This window comes from Nymphaea colorata, chromosome 5 (assembly GCF_008831285.2).
Source record: "Nymphaea colorata isolate Beijing-Zhang1983 chromosome 5, ASM883128v2, whole genome shotgun sequence".
In the NCBI taxonomy this organism is placed as follows: domain Eukaryota; kingdom Viridiplantae; phylum Streptophyta; class Magnoliopsida; order Nymphaeales; family Nymphaeaceae; genus Nymphaea; species Nymphaea colorata.
Window position 1 is genome coordinate 9,073,661 of NC_045142.1, and position 21,262 is coordinate 9,094,922.

The following is a 21,262-nucleotide window of genomic DNA, read 5'->3' on the forward strand; positions in this document are numbered from 1 at the left end:
GAGAAAAGTAAATTCAGGATAGAGACAAGATGAGAAAAGAGTTCTAACCAGATCAGACCTGTTTGGGCATTTCGTTTGGTAGAGATAACGTAACCTGGCGCTCTGATACCATGATAGAAATGTAGCACCAATATCTGTAACCCGAAAACAGCACTCACGCAGGAAGATAGAGAGAGAGAGAGAGAGAGAGAGAGAATGAAAACAAGAAGAAACTGAGGAGAAGAAACCGTAGCCAAAATGGTTTGCACGGCCTCTATTTATAATCTCATTTTCAGAATTCTAAGAGTCTCCAATCGTAGAATCCTAGGAGATTTCACAAGCTCCAAGGACATTAATTACATCATAGAAACCTAAGAGACTTCACATATTACAAGGATATTAACTACAACATAGAATCCTAGGAGACTTCCCATATAACAAGGATATTAACTATAACATAGAATCCTAAGAGACTCTTCACATGTTACAAGGACATTAAATATTTTAACACATTCTACAAGGAGGTGGAATCCTAAGAGACTCCTCTTCAACGTGCTCGTGAAGGATTTATATTTTAACAGTAAGAAACAAAAGGTTGTAGCCCATTTGAGCACAAAAGTTGAATACAGAGTAATGGCAGTTGCAACTGCTGAAGCTACATGGGTTAGACATTTGCTGATAGAAGTTGGAGAAAGAATATCTCGCTGTGTTCTACTATGTGATAATCAGAGTGCGATTATTTATCATTTAACCCTATTCATCACATCCATGCAAAACATATCGAGATTGAACATTTTATCTGACAGAAAGTTGAGGAGAAAGAAATTGATCCAGAATCCATAACTACCTAGATCAAATAGCAGATCTTTACACCAAAGGGTTAACCAAAGAAAGATTTTGGCTGCTAAAGGGCAAGTTGTCCATGGTTCGAAACCATGCACAACTTGAGGAAGGGTGACAAAGGCATGCTATTCTGTTTGGATCTGGTTCCATATTGGATCTGGTTCCATATGTAATATGGTTTGTGCGGCGTCATGTTGTAAATTTTTGATGACTTGTGTTCTTTGTCTTGTAAATGAATATATATTAATAAAGGATTGGGGCAGAACTATCGAAGGTACTGCCGATTCTCTTCTGAAATTTCTCTTGCGTTCTCTCACTTCATTCTTCTTGAACGAGTGTCCCTGGAGTCCTGGATATCAAGAAACCAACAATACCAACAGTGCGACTGAAACCTAAACTCCCTCAGACAAGATGGTTTGGCTCTAAAAGTATAGCTACTAATTAAACCTAATACCAATTCACAATTACATGAACTAAGGATGCAAAAAATATCATCGAGTACCAAAATAGTATGAGCAGAAGCATCACAGAGTTGAAAGCAAAATGAATAATATGCATTTAACATGATTAAAAATTATGAAATACAGGATAAACTAAATAGATAAGAGCTGATATAAAGTCTTACATGTCATTTTCCTTTAGTTGGGAAAGGTAATCTTCCTTTTGCTCTTCCAATTTGTTGCTTACATCCTAGTGGTATGAGACAGACTCATTAGAATTAAATGATTAAAAAAAGTGAAAAAAAAAATAAAAAATATAAAAGTATTACAAGCGGACAAAGTAAGTTAGGAAAATATTAGTTGCATAGAGATCTTAAGTAAGTTCACTAGAGGTTACACGTGGAGGAGGAAACAATAACAAAAAACATGTTAACATGAGCAAATGAGTACAGACATTAAAAGCACACACATGTTCATACACGTGTGCATGTGTATTTTCAATAAGAAAATAACCATTTTGGACATTGTGTTTGTAAAAAGTTGGTAAAAAACTTACAATTTTCTCTTCTATATTTTACATATTTTTAGTTTTCCAAATCATAAGATTTCCCAAAAAAACAAACTTACCAATAATACCAGAGAAAAACTTCACCAATAGAAACCCGACAACTATATCTGGGACTATTGAATATCGATTGTACTCATTATAGATTGCCAAAGTACATGAATTTTTCTATGTTTAGAACACTGAAATATAAGCCTATATGCATCTGCAATCATTGAAGTTACAAATGCATGTATATGTTAGTAATTCTTTCTTAACCAAGGTTTTTTTTTTTTTTTTAATGTTTGATTACAACACAATTTTTTAGAAACTGTAGGTCACACGTTTGGTGAGATCGCAGGAAAAAATCAGTAAAATGGAAGCATTTATAGTGACATTGTGTTAGTAACCACTTATGATTCAGATCAGTTCCTAGTAGGGGCAGACCCAATAAGGCTATAAATAGTTCGAAGGCTCTGAGGGAGGGATCATCTGTTAATTGAAGTCCTTACCTCTGGGAGGGAAGAACCCTAACCTAGGATTAGTGTGGGACTGGGGTTGCTTTGTAAGGTTCCAGGATAGCAGGTGGGGCTAACAATGGTATCAGAGCTGGAATTCAGCAAGTTGTCACCATGGATGTTCATCCATGGGCCTCTTTAACCACAAGATGAGATTCCAAGGGACTACACACGCTTGTGCAGCTTGGATCCCAGGTATATGGCATATTCTTGGAGCTCAAATCCGCTAAAAGAATATGACAACTGCATCTACAACCATGTGAGTTTTGGATTATGGCTGCAGAGATGGCTCTTCATCTTCCTGGGCAAGGAGCTCTGCCAAGAATTGTGCCGCCGTAGTGGGGTTGCCTTCTGGCCAACGTGGCCCAAGGAACAGCTCTCCATGGTGGAGATGGAAGAAGAAATTGAGACACTGGATAATGGCTACTGGTGGTTAGGCATGAAACCAGAAGTGAAAAGGAGCCGACTGCAATTTCCAAGTCCTACTTGGGCACCTTCTAACCACAAGCCCGTGCTGAAGACCAGAGAGCAAATGATCGACCGAATTCTCAGGCATTTAGAAGAACGATAGCAGAATTGGGGGGAAGAACATGCACAAAAGGGAGGAGGAGTAGAGGAAAACATTGCTCACAGTTCAAACCTGATAATGCAGGCAAACCAGGGAAACATTGACCTTGGAATGGCTACCGAAAAGCAGGAGATGTTGTTGCAGTTGCTTTGCCAAGTCAGCGACGCCTCTAAGCAAGATGCAACCAGGGATGAAGGAGGAACCTACGCTTCAAGAGTTCAACATGGGAATACACTCAGCCCAGAAAATGTGTCGGTTGTCACTGCTCCCGAAGTCCAGTCTATAGTCAAGGCAGAATAGATCAACACCCTAGCACTTCCAGATGATACCGTGAAGAAGAAGAGGCTTCAGGGATTGGGTTGAAAAGCCAGTTCAAGAGTGATGCAATCATTCATGGGAACAAAAAGAATGTAGAGACAATGTTCGAGTTACATCTGGTGCCAACAGAGAACAGCAGGGGTGATGGAAATGGGTATGCTGAGTTCTCCCTGAAGTGGGGCCTCAAGGGGGCGACCATATCTATTGAAGACAGGCTGCTGCTCCAACCCCAACATGAAGGAATGGTCGTCTATTTTTCCTTGAGCTGAAGGTGGAGAGGGGTGCCATGACAGTAGAGATCTTCAACCCTGACTTCCTCTGCACCATCTACCCCAATATTGAATGGAAGACCCTCCAGAATGTAACCACTGAAATGGGCATAATAGGGCAGAGAAGACGAGTGTGGAAACCACTGTGGGATCAGGTTAGGGTTAGCCTCACCAACCAACGGGAAGGAAAACACTGCTACGGCGAAGATGATTGTCGCCCTCTAAACAAAGCCCCAACCAATTATTTCTACTACCCAGAAATATCCGACTATAAAAGCCAAGGATCAAGGCGCATTCAATTGCTGGGAAGCTGCATAGTGAAGAATGACCGACAAGTGTTCTTCATCCGTGCATTTGATCTTTCAGTTGACATGATCGACCACCAGATGACAAAGAAGAATGTGAACCCGCTCTTGACAAAACTGGATTTCTCGAACGGGGAGAGGGAGTCAACGATAGCTCTAGCAAACCATGTGAAAGGAGCGGTGGAGGAGGAGCGCATCAACATGGAAGCGGCACAGAAGGTTGCTCTTCTAGTTAGAGATGTAACACCCCAGAAGTTTAGTCCTGTATCGAAGATTGTGAGGGATCTTCAAGGACTTATAAAGGAGGTCATTAATGAGATGATTGTCTTGGTTCCTAGCCTTTTTAGGTTTGGAGCCGAAACTGCTAGGGAGCGGGTCGGGATCTGCCAAACCAGACACTTGAGCCCAGGAGTGGGCCGGGTTGTTATAGTGGTATTCAGAGCTGGTTTCAACACTCAGACCTGGGGTCCCACACGCGCGGACGCGTGTGCGGAATTCACCACTTGTAACCGTCGAAGGATTCAACTTTAAACAAAAAGCAAAATCAACTTCTTAGAACGAGCGTGCTTGGTCAACAACAGTTGGCTAACATCTTGGATGACATGGATTTCAAAAGCATACATGAGTGCTATCTAGAGTTGAACACGGGAGATTTTAACTTGAAATAGGTTATTGTAGCAGTTACAAGGTCAGATAATGACCTAGAGCTCCCCGTTGTTAAGAATGTGAGTGCAAGACTTGCTCAAATCATTTCATCGGACTGGATATTGCAGAAGCTCCTAAACCACCCACATCAGAGTACTCCCCACTCAACTTCAAGAGATGGACTCATGTTTCGCATCAACCTGAAGTGCAGGCATCCACCGCAGCTATTCATATGTGAAGGAATAAGGAAGCTGGGATATAGAAATTCCAATGGCCAAGCAGCTGGCTTGCATTTATCTGGGTGGAGTCTCTACTACATTTGAGGAAAATTCTGAGAGGAAGCAGCTAATTTTCAAGTGTGCACCTGCACTATGAGGGCCGTTGTTGAAACAGAATTTACACTTGGCTCTCCACCTCAACAGGCTGAAAGCAAGGGAGGGATCTTTTCTGCGACAATCATTTCCATGCTCGTAACTTGAGGACAAGGTGTTTTTCAAAGGGGGGGAGTATTGTTCGTAACCAGTTATCGATTCAGGTCGGTTCCTAGTTGGGGCAGAACCAATAAGGCTATAAATAGATCGGGAGGGATCATCCGTTAATTGAAGTCCTTACCTCTGGGAGGGAAGAACCCTAATCTGGGATTAGGGCTGAGTGTGTGCATGTGGGATTGGGGTTGCTTTGTAAGGGTTCCAAGTTAGCAGGTGGCTGCTAACACAATGAAGAGAAAAAATTATCAGACAATACACCTCTAAGAATGCAGACACTAAATTTTATGGGAAAGAGCACAAAAAGGAGAACTGTGATATCCTCCTGTATATTTGCTACTTCACAACATTAGACGTCATAAACAGGAGGAAGACATACTTTTCATCTTAAGTATTTACTATTTAGATGAAGGACTTGAGCTAGGAAGGCAATGTTAAAAAAATAGGCCATGTTCTCAATGAGAGAAAATTCTGGACTAGCCAAACTGCCAAAGCACCATCATTTACGTGTATGCATCAAGCATCAGAACCATGGCTAAGTTCAGACTATTGAAGACCCAGCAAAAACTCCATAGATATTAGCTTTAGTTGATCAATCTGAATCCCAAAAACATGACCTGGAGGATTTTCAAATTCAAAGCTCTTAGAATATTTACATGTAAAACACATTTGAAAATCAAAGACATGCTTAAGGATTAAACCTACACAGATTAATAGCAGGTGAATAAAACGAGAACCCTACTGGAAGCAAGACAAAGATCGCAAGAAGCTTTGTTTAGGGATCATTATTGGATAAAAAGGTAATGCTAATTTGCATTCACAACTGCCAACAATTAACAGCTAAAATAAATGACATCCATTCATGCGCACGGATGACTACAGAAACAGATTACACTGCTGATCTGCCAATAATAAAGGTGATGTTTAGACATCCAAATTCAGACTTACTTTAATTGCATCATGAAATTTTACAGATAGCTCTGATCGCATATTTTGCCCATCTGCGGAAACTTTCTTGCATTCGTCCTACAGAAAACAATGTTAAGAATGTTAATTCTTCACAATACTAATCCACATACTTGGAAAATAAAATAGTAACCTAGTTTTTACAAAGGGTTTTTATATTTCTGAACAAACCAAAGGAGATGGAAACTTGCTTCACAAGGGAAAAATAACTTCACCGACAACTTTTAAGTACTACCATAAGTTTTTTTCAAGAAAAAAGATTATCAGCCTTAAGCTAACCATTACAATGCTGAAAGCCTGAAACTACAAAAATGCAGCTTTTTTAATTTTCTTGTAGCTCAAAAAAACTAAAATAAAAATAGATTAAATAATTGCAAAAAACTTTGAGGTACAGGAAAGAGAATAGATAGATAAATAACTATATGAGGGAAAAGCACTGGCTGCCATTCAGGAAAAGACTGGACTTTAAAGAAAAAGGAAGGGGACAGAAAATAAGACATTACCACAAGGAAGAGAAGATGAAAGCCAATTTGGATGTGAAAAGAAAATTGATTCAACAAGTCAAGAATGTTGTCATCAGAACCCCAAATAGTCCATTAGTCAGCTGTTGACTGACTAGTCTTTAGGCCAAAATCAGAATGGCCCTAAAGCCGGCAACTAGTAGTTGTCTGACCAATTGTTCAGCTTACAAAAATAAATCATAACTCTCCCTCTCTCTCTCTCTTTCACACACACACATGCCCGTTCACACACAGAACACCTATATCAACTTCACTCCTTTCTCATTTTTTTCCCTCTTCTTTTTCCTTCCTTCTCCAGCTGATGTGCTAGAGCTTGTGTTGTATTTCTTCACTGTCTTCCTCTTTCCTATTTTTCTTCCATTTACCCTTTTTCCTCTTTCCTTCTTTTTTGATCTTCATCTCCTTTCCTTCTTCTTTTCCATCATACCTTCTCCTTTTCTTCTTTTTTTTTCTCTTTTTCTTCTTCCCTTCTGGTGAGTTTTTGCCACGTTGTGCATCCTTCTTCCATGTCAGTGATTCTATTTCTTTTGGTCATGAAGCAAACATTGAAGATTCTTCTTCCCACCTTTTTTATTAGCTTTGTGGCTTTCCACAGACTCTTAAGTAGCAGACTAGCACTAGCTATTTATGATTTACTTCATGTTGTTAGATGTTATGTGTAGTAGGTGAACTATATATTTTATTTGATTTACAATGATATTATTACTTTATTGCTTTCAAACAATTTTTAATTGTTTCGATTTTCTTTTATTGATTTTTTCTCAGATGCCATTCAAACCAACTAGTCCCATTGAATTTGTTGGAGGCTTAACCTATTCATGATTGGCTTTTGAATACAAGTCGATACAAGAGAATCAATTTTTCAGTTAAAAAGCAGTTTGCACTTTGCAGACATTATGTAAGAAGAATACAAAGAAAAGAACAACCCCTCATTCCAAATACATGCATATGCATAGTACCATACATTTTGAACCATTAATCCGCTCTTTATTATTCGTTTTTCATTATTTTCTTGTATATATCTACAACTGTGTATATACTCCTCCATCATCATCTATATCTCAAAAATGGAGTTAATAAATGTGCCATGTCCTCTTGCGTACTACTACTAAAGGAAGCTTTCACAAAATAACCCATCACACACCTGCTTAAATGTCCATTTGATGTCACTATCACATCCACAAGCACAAATGATATGAGGTGTTTGAATCAAATGGTTGCCCAGCATTCTATCTTGGGTAAAATTCTGTTTGAATATCAATAGCACTAATAGCTACTTTTCCCTGAGGATGAGAAGCAGAAGAAGGGTGTTGAGATAATAATGAGGGACTTTTTAATAAATTATTAGTTGTTGACTTGTTGTGGGTAATTATGTGTTAACATGGGAGGCTCTCTTTAATATTTTTATTTTATTGTTTGGACTGTTTGTAATTTCTTTTCCACCCCCCAATCCATATTAACATGGGGTTTAGGGTTAATGAAGTTAATTCTCTCTTTCCTCTCAAACTTGTCTCAACATGGTATCAAAGCAATCCTGCCCTGGGACTATCTGACGCCAGCAAGTTTGTGCTTTCTTTCTTTCTTTCTTCACAAACATGTATCAAATATTTTCGAAAAATTGTAGTAGCTAGGAATAAAAAAGGTGTTGTCCTCTTACAAATGATGTATGTGTTCGATTTATAGGCAAGAGAGAGGTATGATTTGCGCCAAACTGTTGCAGCTATCCCTACATGATTACACGTGCATGATGATTGGTCAGGTCATATGGATACCAACTCAAATAGATCTTTGATTGGAAAACTCCTCTATGTGACTATGACAAGGCCAGACATGTCTCTTGTTGTTGGGAAGTTGAGTTAGCCATGATGGTCCTTAGATATTTGAAGTTCTCTCTAGGAGAAAAGCATTGCTATTGAAGAGAAGACCATCTCTAGATATAAAAGCACACACTGATGCAGACTATGCAAGATCTATTGATGATAGGAAGCATCCTTTAGTAGGAACTTAAGTTCATGGAGAAGCAAAAAGTAGGTGGTTGTGGCCATGTTTATCAGTTTAAGAGTTTAGGTGAAGTTAAATATGAAAATGACATGTGAGAACAAAGCAACCACCTATATTGCCAACAATCCAAGATGAAGGGCCAATCACATAGGAGTTGATTGCCATTATATTTGTGTCACGGTTCAAGCAGGAGTCATATCAAGTTATCAACTATTCATGTGTCTTCAGAAGATCATGTAGATGATGAGTTTACCTGACACTTCCCATTGTCGATTTGACAAGATGTTGTGACAAACTGAGCATGATTAACATCTATGCTCTATCTTTGTGGGAGGGTTGAGAGTTAATGTAATGAGGGATGTTTTAGTAAAGCACTAGTGTTAATGTGAAAGACTCTTTTTTATATTTTTGTTTTATTGTCTAGACCAGCATTATCGATATCACATGATATGGTCCCATATTGTGTGATCGTATAGGTTAGAGAAATCTATACAATACGCCTACCATATATGATACGTGCCGATATTGTAGGTGTATCTAATCTTATAAAAAGCGTATCGTAAGCCGTATTGGTCTAGCTTTAAGATACGGTCGTATCGTAAAATGTCGTAACGTATCGTAACTGTATCGTATTTTTTAAAATTAAATCAGAAAAAAGAGAAAAAAAATCAATAAAAATATCAATAAAAATCAAGAATAATATGCTCTTCATAAAAAACATGTTTTACAGATTGATAGACTTATTATTGCTATAAAGTTTCATCATTTGATTCTCATATAAAATTTCTAGTTACCTATATGCTTTATATTTCTTAATAATATATCTTTAACGTTATTAGCTTGTAAAAAATGAGTAATATTTTAAAAAAGAAAAAGTCTTTTACCGCGATATTAGCATGTGTCTAATTGCCAGTCTATTCATTTGGCACTACGTGCCTACAATATCGTAGACAAAGGACTCGAGGCGGTCGGAAACGATGAAGGCCTCAATGAAGGGGAAGTACGAGTCCCACGGGCGGCCGGCATCCGCCATACTCGCCGTCAACGTGAGCAATGTGAAGCTCAAGGCCAGTGTCACGGACACCACATTCATCAGCGGTCTCAGCTTCAACGGCTTCTCTCTCTCCGTTGAGAAGCCCAACGCCTTCATTATCGACTACGACGTCCCCAGGAAGGTTAACCCCTTCCCTCCGATCTCTTGCCTCTACCGTTTCCTCCTCCGCATCCTCTTGTTATTTTGATTCTTGAATCAAGTTTTCTCCTAATTTTGGGGGGTTCCTTTCGTCTTTCTTGTTTCCGGTGATTGAGGGGAGTCAAACACAATGGAAGGCAGAGTCGAACACAGCGGAAGGGGGCTTTTTAAGCGTTAAAAACCTAAAACATCCCATATCGTACAATACGGGGCGTATCGCTCTGTATCGTACGATACGGTACCTGTATCGCACGATACGTGCGATACAGGTACGATACACCCCCTTTTTACGATATAGGGGTGTATCTATCGTATTTTACATACGATACGTACAACACTGGGTATATCGCCTGTATCGTGCGATACGGGGCTATATCGTATGATACATGGACAAAATGAAGGAAGGGCCTTAGGCCCTTTCTTCATGCTTCTTTTTAAAAACAGTCATCTCTCCCATTTTCTAAACATCTCTAAGAGCTGTGGGGGGAAGGGGTTTGCTAGTTTTCTAAAAAAAATCGCTCATTTATGCGAGAAATCATCGATTTAAAGGAATTGAAGCAATTATCAAAGAAAATATGGTGGGGGTTGCTTGTTTCTAGAAAAAACACCCATTTGTGCGAGAAATCATCGATTTGAAGGATTGAAGCAATTAACAAAGAAAATGAGAATTACAATTATACATGGTGAACTTGTGATGTGATGTAAACCAAAACACTTGAAACTTAAAGCATAAACTTTATGGATGCTTATTATGTTAGTCCAAATCTCTAATTTCTCATTTATGAATGTGTTGTTAATATGTTATGGCTTATGAGTTATGAATGATAAACTAACGTGCCCATGTTGCCATACTCGTACCCACAATGGGTACTTGGACACACTTGGGTATTTTTTAGATCAAAACTACTTACTTGATTTAATTTTTTCCAACTTAGTTTTCATTCTCTTTTAAATTTATCGTTCACTAACACGTAACTTTTTATTTACATCGCTTGTTTATTTAAATGTTGCTTTAATTTTGAATTTTTTGTGTTACTATGCAAATATACACATATATATCTGGCCGTACCCACATTTTCTATAGTTGCCATATTCGTATATATATCTTCGTACCCGTACCTGAACTGTACCTGAAGCCATGTGGCTTAGATGATAAATCATAAATGTTCTTTATATGTGATTAGTGTTGCATATGAAATATATTTTTCTTGTTTTTTTCTCAAATTTTCTTTTTTCTAAATTTTTAAAATTTTTTAAAAATTTAAAAATTAATGTTACTGTAGAAACACGAACCACAAGGAGAGAGCAGAGAAAGAACACACAATATACGTGGAAAACCTCAGAAAGAGGTGAAAAACCACGGGGAAGCTCTGACCTAGGGGCAAACCGCAATCCTAGGAGAGAGAAAATTATATTCTCTTAACTCAACGATTACATGTAAGTGAAGAATATATAGGAGGGAGAGAAAGAGTGCCGCCTAGGGTACCGAGCCCGCCTCGGTATCCGTGCCCCATAGGACCGGGTCCAGATATGGACCCGGTTCCCAATACAATATATTCTAACACTCCCCCTCAAGCTTGGCATACATGTCAAACATGCCAAGCTTGCTAACATTTTTCTCAAATTGAGATGTACATAAAGACTTAGTTAAGACATCCGCAACTTGATCTTCAGACTTCATATAGGGCAGAATCAACTCCTTTGAATCTATGCGTTCCCGTATGAAGTGACGATCGATCTCCACATGTTTGGTCCTGTCGTGCATGACCGGATTGTTTGCCAAGTTAATCGCAGACTTGTTGTCACAATACATCCTCATCTTCTCTTCCATTTTAACCTCAATATCTGCCAAAAGAATTTTGAGCCATAACATCTCTGTAACCCCCATAGCAACCGCCCTGTATTCAGCCTCAGCACTGGACCTGGAACAAACTTCTTGACGTTTACTTCTCCATACCACAAGGTTACCTCCAAGAAATATGCAGTATCCTGTGGTAGACCTCCTAGTATCTGTGCATCCTGCCCAGTCGGCGTCAGAGTATCCTTCAATGCTTAGTTGATCTTGTCGAGTGTAGAGTAGTCCTTTTCCTGGGTCATTCTTTAAGTATCCCAATACTCTTTCAGCACTTTTCCAATGACAATCAGTAGGGGCATGCATAAACTGACTTAACACACCCACAGCATACGTAATATATGGGCGAGTAAGAGAGATAAATAAGTTTACCAACCAGACGCTGATACCTCCCTTTTCCTTCCTCATCCAAGATAGTCCCAGATTTGATACTTATCCTTGTGCCAGACTCCATTGGGGTAAGAAAGGGTCTGCATCCCAGTTTACCTGTCTCTTTTAGAAGATCCAACGTGTATTTTCTTTGGCTCATAACAAGCCCAGTCTCAGATCGCGCGATCTCAATCCCCAAGAAATACCTTAGTTTACCCAGATCTTTGAGATCGAATTCTGCAGCTAACATTTCTTTCATCTTCCTTTTCTCCCCCTCGTCGTCACCTGTGACAATCATATCATCAATATATACAAGTAAAAGGCTCACCAGACCATTTCTCTGCTTGATGAAGAGAGTGTGATCACCATTTCCCTGTTTATACCCATTAGTCTTCATTACAACCCTTAGTCTTTCAAACCAAGCTCTAGGGGATTGCTTGAGACCATACAAAGCTTTCTTGAGATAGCAACACTTCCCGTTCCGAGCATACCCAGGCGGCATGCTCATATAGACTTCTTCCTCAAGGTGACCATTCAAGAAGGCGTTCTTTACATCAAGTTGGTCCATACTCCACTTCTTTTGCACTGCAAGAGCTAAGATGACCCTTACAGTCTTCAGTTTCGCCACGGGAGCAAACGTCTCAAGATAGTCAATCCCATATTTCTGGCTAAACCCTTTAGCAACAAGACGAGCTTTATAGCGTTCTACAGTGCCATCAGGTTTGTACTTCACATTAAACACCCACTTGGAGCCAACTAAGTGAGTTCCCTTGGGGATAACAACAACCTCCCACGTATTGTTCTTTTCCAGGGCGTCCATCTCTTCTGTCATGGCCTGTAGCCATTTAGGATCCTTCCTTGCATCTTCCACTGACCTGGGAATAACAGCCATAGATAAAGAGGTAACAAAGCACTTGTAGTCTTTACTGAGTTTTGCATATGAAACAAATCTCTGAATAGGATGAGAAGTACATGACCTGGTGCCCTTGCGCAGAGCTATGGGAAGTTCTTCATTCATTGGACTTGGATCATCTGGGGAGGTCACAAGATTGGGATTGGTAACATCAACATCTTTCTTCTTCCTGCTGTAAACCTGACCAAATAGGTGATCTCGAGACTGTTCTTCCACAGGGCCCCCCTCCATCTGACTGTCTCTGTCTTCACTGACAACGTCTTCCACACTTGGAGAACTCACCGTATAATCCAAGAAGTCCATGAACTGAATCAACTGATGCGAAGAATACTCTTCCCTTCTGTCACCTAGACACTCCCCCTGAAGAGGATTCGCAGGAAAGTATGCCTCATGTTCATAAAAGGTCACATCCCTGGAAACATATACTCTGGAAGTGCTAGGGTCAACACACATGTATCCCTTCTGGGTGGAGGAATATCCCAAGAAGACTGCTTTGATGGACCGAAGATCAAGTTTCTTGAGAGTGGGACTATGATCATGGACAAAACAAACACACCCAAACACTCGAGGGGTTAAAGGCCAGGGATTCTGAGTGGGCCACAACACAGAATAAGGGGAATGACCATCCAACACACGAGTAGGCATACGGTTGATAAGGTGAGCACTAGTGAGAAGTGCGTCCCCCCAGTACCTCTTAGGGACATGACGTTGAAACATAATTGCCCGGGTAACATTTAACAAATGACGGTTTTTTCTTTCAGCCACGCCATTCTGAGGAGGGGTGTAGCTACAGGATGTTTCATGAATAATACCCTTGCTTCGCAAGAAGTCATCAAGGGATTGGGAGACATACTCTCGGGCATTGTCAGTACGGAAGGTCTGAACAGTGGTCTGGAATTGAGTTTCGACAAATGCCACAAAGTTTTTGACAATGTCGAGAACTTCACTACGTTCTTTCAACAGATACACGAACGTACACCGGGAGTAGTCATCAATAAGAGTCATAAAATAGTGAAAGCCACGACAAGTGGATACTCCCGAAGGACCCCAAACATCAGAGTGAACCAAAGCAAAAGGACGGTTGGCTTTATTGAACGAAATAGGGTACGAGGCCCTAACATGCTTAGACAACTGACACACTTCACAGGCGAAGGTGTCCAAAGAAACAGAATGAAACATCCTAGGAAACAACTTTCTAAGCAACTGGAATGGAAGATGACCAAGTCTCTCATGCCAACGCATAATGACGGATCTGGCATCCACGCCAGGCAACTGTCCACTGGTGGCTGAAATCAAAGCAGAAGCAACTCGAACGGGCAGTCTGTAGAGCCCATCAATAGCCGAACCAATCCCAATCTTCTGCCCCATCCCCAAGTCCTGCAGGAAACAACGATCAGCAGAGAAAATTAGATTACAGTTTAGCTCTTTAGTAATACTGCTGACAGATAACAAATTTACGGGAATATTGGGAACATGCAGGGCATTATGAAGACAATATTTGTTCAGTAGTGATAAACTCCTTTTTCCAGCCACAGAGATAGAAGAACCATCAGCCATAGACACACGCTACTGCCCAGAGGTCAACTTGTACTCTTGAAACATCGTAGGGTCCCTGTCATATGATGAGTAGCCCCACTGTCAACAATCCAATCACCGAGAGGAGAATTACCTTGATCACTAGTAGCAACCAGAGCCTGGGCTAACTTAGCCCCCTCAGAAGTAGAAGCATCATCCTGGGTAGACAACCGACTAATGTAGGCTTGCAACTCTCTGAGTTGATCTGAGGAGAGCTTGGATTTGGCAACATTGGACGACCCCGGGCTAGGCTCTGGCACAGAAGAAGCACGGCGATGAGGAGGAGGACGACCTCGGACGAGACGCTTCTCAGGATGAAGATCCCAACAAAAATCAACAGAATGACTCACTTTGTTGCAATGGCTGCATCGTCGAGTAGGACGCTGCCCCGTCCCTGAAGTACGGCTCACAAAGGCTGCTGGAGAACTCCCCTGATGGGAGTCAATATGCATAATCTGGCGCCGTTGCTCCTCAGACTCAATACGGGCATACACCTCTTCGATTCCAGGAATCTCATCACAGTTAAGAATCTGGCTTCGAATGGTTTCAAACTCATCACGCAGGCCTCCAAGGAAGATAAAGGTGCGGTCCATCCATTCCTTTTCCCAATACAGGGCATGATCTACACCACATTTCCAGTCATCATTCACATGATAGTCAAGTTCCTCCCATTTGGTCTTCAGGGCAGCATAGAAGGAGGCAACAGATAAATCACCCTGTTTAAGAGCATATATGCTACGTTTGATGTGATAGGCACGTAAAACACGCTTCTTACGACCATACATACGTGCAAGAACAGTCCACATATCATACGCCGTCGATTTACGCAAGATTAAAGGCTGAATATCTGCGGAAACCGAACTAATAATCCATACTTTAACCTGACTATCCTCCAACGCCCAGGTCGGCCATTGCGAATCAGTTTTAGAAGGAGCAGGCTTCTCCCCAGTGATATAGTGCAGGCGACCACGACTAGTAATCCCGATTTCTAGGGCAGCAGACCACGAGAGATAGTTATCCTTGTTCAGCCGAATGGAGGTGACATGAACAGGCAAGTTCTCACCCTTGGTATTGCTGCCCGTGTCGAGGGCATCATCAAGCTTGGGCATCGCTGCGTCAGCCATCGCAATCCCCGAAGAAGGTCACAACCGGCGGCAGAGAGGGCACAACCTACGGCGGCGGAAACAAGACACCCGGTGGCGCGGAAACGGCAACGGAGGCGGCACGTGAACGGCGGAAAAAACACTACTTGCACACCAACGATCTCACACGCGGTGGCTCTGATACCATGTAGAAACATGAACCACAAGGAGAGAGCAGAGAAAGAACACACAATATACGTGGAAAACCTCATAAAGAGGTGAAAAACCACGGGGAAGCTCTGACCTAGGGGCAAACCGCAACCCTAGGAGAGAGAAAATTATATTCACTTAACTCAACGATTACATGTAAGTGAAGAATATATAGGAGGGAGAGAAAGAGTGCCGCCTAGGGTACTGAGCCCGCCTCGATATCCGTGATATATGAACTATACGTTGGTCCAACTAATATATTCTCTCCCAATACAATATATTCTAACAGTTACAATACGCTACACTACATTTACAATATGTTGTGATATATGAACTATACGTTGGTCCAACTAATACGTGTCAAGACACGCCTTTTACAACCATTAGTATGAACTGTTTTCACAACTTCTTTGTCGCCAACTAATCCTTATTAACATGGGGAATAGGGTATGAAGTTACTTCTGTCTTTGCTCTCAAACTTGTCTGGACAAAGGGAAATGTTGAATTCCCATGATATTAAGAATCACCAGTGCAACATAGCCAAAATATTGACCAGAAGACCCATGGAACAAAAATTCTGTTCATTATATGATGGAGTTTATGTTATTAAAATAGTGTTCTAAATTAATAGCAGTATGAAAACTAATCTATTATGTATCTCAGTTTCGTAGCAACGAATTTTTTTATGCTTATGGCTTCTAAACTTTTTCAGGAGCAAAATAAATGACAGATTCCTAACAATCCATCTCGCCTTCATTGTTGAGGTACACATTCCACCTGCACCTTCTATTTCCTGTTTTTAACCACATTCACGTTTCAGGATATGATTCTAACAAAATTTTTTCCATGTTTCTCCTCTCTTTGTGACTACTGGCCACTACTTTGGATAAAACAGCAAAAACTCAAAAACCCTACAGGCGTGTCTTTAAGAACTTAATTGTTTTTTTCTAATGACCATTTTCTAGACCAAACCTAAGGTTTACCCTGTTTGCAAATAATACCTCATTTTTTTCTCCTGGATTAAAGTTCATCTTTATTCCATCTTCAAAACCTTTTGTTGTTTTGAGTTTATCTTTTGGATATCCCCCTATTCATCCTTCCAAAATATCTTTGCATATCCTATTCAGCAGAATCTTACCTTATCCTTTGTTTGCAGTTTTCTTATTCTGTGCAAAATTCATTTTTCTCTTTCCTTGATTTAGTCTTCTATGTTCAAAATCAATACTTGGAATATGAAAAACACTAAAGCCAGACCCTCCTAGTAGTTAATTTATATCTACCTAAATGGCTAAATCTTCCTTATGTGCACCTTAATTTCATCCTCATCCAGGTGCAATTCCTTAAGCTTGACATGCATTGCAGAAAAATAATGTGGAGCAGAATTAGGACAGGAAGATATATAATTACTTACATGTTTCACAAACCAAAACAAAAAATCATGATCTCATTTCAGAGGTACAGATACTTGTACCATAACTTTAGACCATAATTGTTACCAAATATTAGAAGAAGACTGTGTGAACTAAAAGCTAGAGCCTAGAACGATGATAATTAACTACAAATTTGAAAAATTGAAGACAAGTAACTACAATATTATCAGAAAAAAAAGAAGAAGATGAATTTAGACCGGCATGTGTCCATGGTTATGAATCTTATGACTTAAATGCAGCATGAAATGTCAAGATATCTATGTCCTTTTCTTCTCACATTAAGTGAATAATAGGACATGCATGCAGAATGAAAATTGTTTTCAAGATATATATAAAGATACAAATCATTTGATGTATTGAACCCAGATAACAGCTTACCATAAGTATTTTGTTTTGTCGCTGCAACTCCCTGCAGAGAGATTCTAGTTTCTCTCGCACAGCAATAGCTGAATAAGAACAATAACATAATTTTAACTTTCTATAATGAACTTAATCAAGATTACATGAATTATCGAATACTTCTTTGAAGAAAATGTTAACATGAGTAAATGAAAATCTCAAGGTTCCTGTTTGCATGACATAAGTCTCATGTGAGTAATTGTGTACTGAACGCACTATTTTCATAGAATAAACTAGTTAAAAAAGTTATTCTCAGGCCTTGTCCAATATCAAGATATCTACCTCCTAGCTGTTGACATTTGAGCATTGTTCATAGCCTTGCTGTGGAATACAGATAATGATCAATGAAGTTGATCAATGAAATTATACTACCACAACTCCATCACACCAAAGGTGGACCCTAAATTTGAGGAAATCGAGCAACCGCTGCCAGAAACCATTAGCGCCTTAGCAGGTGTTTTGCTCATATGGTACAGGCAACTTGTTAGTGTCAGCTGAAAGGATGTTAATTTGAATCATTGTACATAGCTTGTGGCAAAGTTGAAGCTGGGATCTCCCTGATGGATGAGGAAATCAAGGATTTTACCCACTGAAGGTCAGAAAGTATGCAGACAGTGATGGTGGATGGTTTTTCCCTTTGCTTAGATAATTCTTTTTTTAGATGAAAAAAATCTACAAGGAAAACAAGAAAAAAAAATTGCAGGTAAGCTGGTGGAAAAATTAAGAAGTACAACTGCCAGTTAAATAAGCGAGAACTGAACACAGTACATCCTACATGCCTAATGTTCTCATCAATCAGCCATATGTCCCCATTAACCTTATCAGGGGCTGCAATATGTAATATTTGTGGATTAGCCAACAATTTCTGCTCGTCAATGTGCCTCTGGCATTCGTGTTAGCATAAGTAAATGCTTGCATAATAAGAGAAGGACAGTCTCATTCTTTGGCTAATCATATGGACATGTTCAATGATGACATATAAGAAGCCAATCAAGGAGAGAGGTATGGAGAGCATATACAACCAGTGTTGTAGAAAATGTATAGTACCATATGTCATTGTGTGTCTTTTTGGGAATGATTGAATGTGTCTATGTGTGTGCTTTCAGATTTATTTTCTAATTAGTTTTGTAATTTAGATCCAATCTAAGAAAAGTATTTCTTAATGGCCCTGCAAGAAAGTACTATGAGGCAAGAAAATACAAGGAAACAAATTGAGAAGGGCACATCGTAAAGTGCAGTTTATGTAAGTTCAAACCTCATATCCCGTGAAGTTGTGAAGGTGTGTTCATATTAATATATCCTAAATTTAAATTCACACAACGCAACAATTGAAAACACCTAAAATGTTCAAATTGTTTTTAGATGAAAACAACCTAAAAAAGAAAGAAAAACTTGAGGAGCTCCCACACAGGCAGTTGCTAGCCACCCAGGTGCAAAATTGCACCTAAGGAACGTAGAAGCAGCTTTTGCCTACATAACAACTGCTTAAAGATATTAGCTTTTATTTAGAAGACACATTTTATGACGACAATTGATGATTTTAGCATGTAGCATATTTGTTCCAAAACTTCTACACAACATTAGGCTATCACTGAGAAACACTTGTCTGAGCACATCATTCTAAAAGTTGCACCCATTCTCGTGGCATCATTTTATTTGTAACATGTCATTCTGTTCATTAGGTCATTCTTTCACAAATACAACAATTTTTTTATATAGAAAATACAATTTCTAAGAATACAATACTGTACATCTTCTTTCTGGGCCTAATCAACACTGATATTGTAAGGTTTCTGCAATTGGGCTCTACACGGTTAGTCCTAGTTGGAATATTACATGTGTTCCATGGCTGGAGTTGCCTAAATTGAAAGGAACAAAAAGTGCTACTAAATGTTAGCAATAAATTCAGCAGCATGGCCTGAGCTTCCCCCTTCTCAACAACCCACCCCCCAACCCCGGGACCCTGAAATTTTGAACATTTCAAACTTCACATTTTTTTTTTTCAAAAATTCGTTCTGCATTCCCCTTTCCTGATGAGAAAACAAAAGTGTAGACAAATTTTCTGGCTCTGTCCCTGTTCATCAGTATAGCTAGATATTTATTGTTCAAATCTGCTAGCTAATGGAACATATACATTTAAGTATACTTGTATCAACACATGCTGATAGAAATTATTTTTACACGAAAATACTATAATAGCAACCACGTCGCATGACCTTTGGAAGGCCACACATTAAATTAAAATGCTCCCATACCAAGGATGGGATTAAATGGCCCGGCTAAAGAATACATAGAAGCAACATGGTGAACTTCAACCCCCGCCTCCACCTCTACTTCAACATTCCTATCTCCAGAAAAACAGACATATACGTGTGCGATTGATGGAATTCAATAATGGTAAGTAAGAAGGTACATATTCTACAAATTAAACCTAATATGAAAGCAGAAACCCACCTGAAATCATGAAACAAAAATGACTTCTTAAAAGGAAAAGGAATACTTGCCAGCATCTCTTTCTACAATAGTTTGTTGAAACTTCCACGTAAGCTCTAGGAACTCCTTCTCTGACTTTAAGTTACGTTTTGCATGTTTGGTTTTTCCCTCTATTGATTCTCCCTAAGAAATAGCTTTATGATGAGAACAAAGAAAACATTTTCAAGTATATGCAAGAACTATGGCAATAGCAAAAGTATGTTTTTCAATAAATATCTTGATTATCAGTTATCACCAAGGATGAAGAGAGATCTACAAGGACCAGACTGAACATATGAAGCTAGAATCAGTTTGCAGTTTTATAAAATCAGTGTAATTTGAGGAATGATTGACTAACAGGTTAAGAAAATAAACAGCTGAAATATTTTCCATATTCATCTAACAAGATAATTTTCCATGATTGACAATATTAACAAGTTAAGCACATAACATCAGGAATCGTACGATACGGACACGTATCGTATAGGTCAAAGAAACCTATACGATACATCTTCGATACGCGTGCGTATCGTACGCGTATTGCACGATACGTGTGATACACCCCCGTATCGTACGATACAGGTTAAAACACAAAATTTTTTATTTTTTAAAGTTTAAACACTCCTCTCTCTCTCTCTCTTCTTGTCTTTAAAGATTCCAAGAGATGTAGGAGGGAGAGATTTTGCACATTATCATAAAAAATAACCAATGATTCATCGATTTGGGAGATATTATTGTTAAATCATGAAAGATGATAACTATATCTTTTGAACTTGTAAAATTGTGATGTAATCTAAGTCCTAAAACTCCAAGTCCTAAGAGTCTAAGACTCTAAGTCTTAAGATTTTATAAAATTTTCAAGTTTAAAATTGTGATGGATGCTTATTATGTTATTTTGAATATCTAATTTCTTATTTTTGAATGTGTTGTTGATACACATGAATGTTCCTTATGTATGATGATCTTTTGTATATTTGAATACATTTTGCTTGATTTCTGATTTTTTGTTCATTTTTTCAGATTTTTATAGATTTTTTTCTATTTTTTCTGATTTTTAAATATTTTTTAAAATCAAAAAATTAATTTTACGATACACCTAGGTTTGCGATACGTTACGATGCGGCGTATAGGTCGGCCCGACCGATACGCGATATGCTACGCCTTTTATAACATTGGTTTGAAGTACTGCTCCTTCTGGATATGATAAGCCATAACTATTCACCAGCATTCACCCTACAGGCATCCATCATCCACTTTGCAGCCATGCAGCCATCTAAACAGAAGAGGTTGAAGCAGTTCAAATGAGCACTCTTTTGGAACTCTAGACATCCATGAACTGCAAGAAAAAGCTTTTCATGGCTGATAT

The 21,262-nt window shown here is 39.2% G+C and overlaps 1 protein-coding gene across 3 annotated transcripts in view; it reads right to left on the reverse strand.

Annotated features, from left to right (window-relative positions):
- LOC116255073 (uncharacterized) overlaps nucleotides 1–21,262 on the reverse strand; it is a 43,281-nt gene that overhangs the window by 14,874 nt on the left and 7,145 nt on the right. For all 3 annotated transcript variants that reach the window (XM_031630818.2, XM_031630815.2, XM_031630816.2), the window contains 4 exons: nucleotides 19,929–20,040; nucleotides 17,404–17,471; nucleotides 5,863–5,940; nucleotides 1,448–1,512 (listed from right to left, as the gene is read on the reverse strand). In XM_031630818.2, coding sequence (XP_031486678.1) covers nucleotides 1,448–1,512; nucleotides 5,863–5,940; nucleotides 17,404–17,471; nucleotides 19,929–20,040 — 323 coding nt within the window. The remainder of the gene's footprint in view (nucleotides 1–1,447; nucleotides 1,513–5,862; nucleotides 5,941–17,403; nucleotides 17,472–19,928; nucleotides 20,041–21,262) is intronic.